This window comes from Branchiostoma belcheri, unplaced genomic scaffold, assembly GCF_001625305.1.
Source record: "Branchiostoma belcheri isolate BF01 breed outbred unplaced genomic scaffold, Haploidv18h27 scaffold22, whole genome shotgun sequence".
Taxonomy (NCBI): Eukaryota; Metazoa; Chordata; class Leptocardii; order Amphioxiformes; family Branchiostomatidae; genus Branchiostoma; species Branchiostoma belcheri.
The window spans coordinates 3,096,809-3,098,539 of record NW_017803713.1 but is presented as its reverse complement, the minus strand read 5'-3'; the positions used below and the strand labels follow the sequence as shown (position 1 = coordinate 3,098,539).

The 1,731-nt window shown below is 38.7% G+C and overlaps 1 protein-coding gene across 1 annotated transcript in view; it reads right to left on the bottom strand.

The window, feature by feature from the left end:
• Positions 1–834: 834 nt before the first annotated feature.
• The window catches only part of LOC109470149 (ficolin-1-like), a 4,604-nt gene continuing 3,707 nt past the window's right edge, over positions 835–1,731 (bottom strand). The window contains exons 5-6 of the mRNA XM_019768930.1: positions 1,452–1,716; positions 835–1,085 (exon numbers count right to left, since the gene is read on the bottom strand). Coding sequence (XP_019624489.1) covers positions 835–1,085; positions 1,452–1,716 — 516 coding nt within the window. The remainder of the gene's footprint in view (positions 1,086–1,451; positions 1,717–1,731) is intronic.

The window sequence follows — 1,731 nt, the reverse complement described above, 5'->3', positions numbered from 1 at the left end:
AAACAGCTAATACATAACATTTCATAACCATAAAATTCAGATGCTGAAGTAGACCTTTTGCCTGTCTCGCAAACTGGGCATAAAATCCAAATGTTATTTGTACTAGACTTACACAAGCCAAGTGTTAAAGTTTGCAATGATGTTTCAGAAAACGTAGATGACTCTTTCAAGAGAAATGTTATATTTTCTAATTATTCCTTCTGTTGGTTTCTTTAGTCATCATGAAGTAACAATAAAGAATCTAAATATTAATATTCAAGCAACAAGCTTCAAACACGTACATTATTTAGAGTAAGTTGATTAAGAAACACAAGTGGACAGTTATGGTATTTTAGAAATAGCCAGAGGGATTTTTCAGCGATACTATATTTGGAAGGTGCAAAAGAATTATTCAAAAAAAGAGAAAACAACCGTGTGGTAGGACGATAACAACTTTACATGTATCCCAAGACCTCATGAAATCACTACAGACATAGCGTTTTACATTGAATCAGTTAAATAGATACTGAGTCTGAGATGGCAATCGTTTACAGCGTAGGGTCTATCAATATACATTGTATATTAAAATGACAACCTTTTATAGGGATGACAACCTTTAATAGGGTAAGCATTGTTGTACATTTTAAAAACCTTAACTGGGTTTTCTTTTTATTGTGAGATCACTAATAGTAACATACAGCAATACAGTTAAAAACTTCCAAGCCTTAAAGTCATGCTCATGTGAAATGAGATTAAAATCACATCATTGTAGAAGAAATAGCAATAAAAACAACAACAAATAGATTACAATGTATGGTTCTAAGAAGATACACGAAAAAAACACAATGTGTGACGTTATGGAGCTGCTGAGCGGAGTTTCATCTCAGTGCGCTTCAGGGAGTAGTATTCACCCTTCCAGTGGTACCAGGTGACGCCGTCGTTGTTGTTACCCTCACCCAGGTGGTACAGGCCGTTCAGGTTGGAGAGCTGGCAATCGTAGTACCACCACGCACCTTTGAACCTCTGAGCACAGCTTGCATGGTAGTCCTCGTTCTTCCTGTCCTTGGTACTGAATGGTTTCCCGTCATGGTACGTCAAGCTGTCTCCTGTGACAAAAACAGACATTTATACTATCTCCATAACAAGACGAGGTATTCTTTTTGTTGATGCGTGTTGGCAGTAGTTAAAGATATCGCAATGAATGCGTGTTATATATAAACATTTTAATCAAATAGTCTTTTTCAGCAACAGTCTTTGAACAGTCAATAATATAAATTGTGTATATATATTTATTATACACATATATATATATATATAGAGAGAGAGAGAGAGAGAAAGAGGAGAGATAGATTTTAAGACTTGACAGTTTAAATCAAGGTTGAAAAAAATATCACTGACACAAGTTCACAAAGTTATGTTGCCAATTACACACGTCAGCGATGCCACGATTTGAGAACACGCCACAACCTTACCTGCAGTACCGCTATAATTCCCTACGAGGAGCTTGTAGTTCTGTGATTGAGGTGAGATGGCAAACGTGTCGAAAGCGGCGTACGCCATGTTTCCCTCCACATCCTCCATATCCACCCTGAGCTGGTAGACTTTCTGCACAGCCAGGCGGTACAAGTTGTCATTCCCCAGCCAGAACTCGCCGTTCAGGTTGGAAGGGAAGCCGGTCCTGTAGTCCGCCCAGCCCCGGTAGAAGTCCACGCTTCCGTCTTGGCGTCTCTGGAATAACTTTGAGAGCAACAA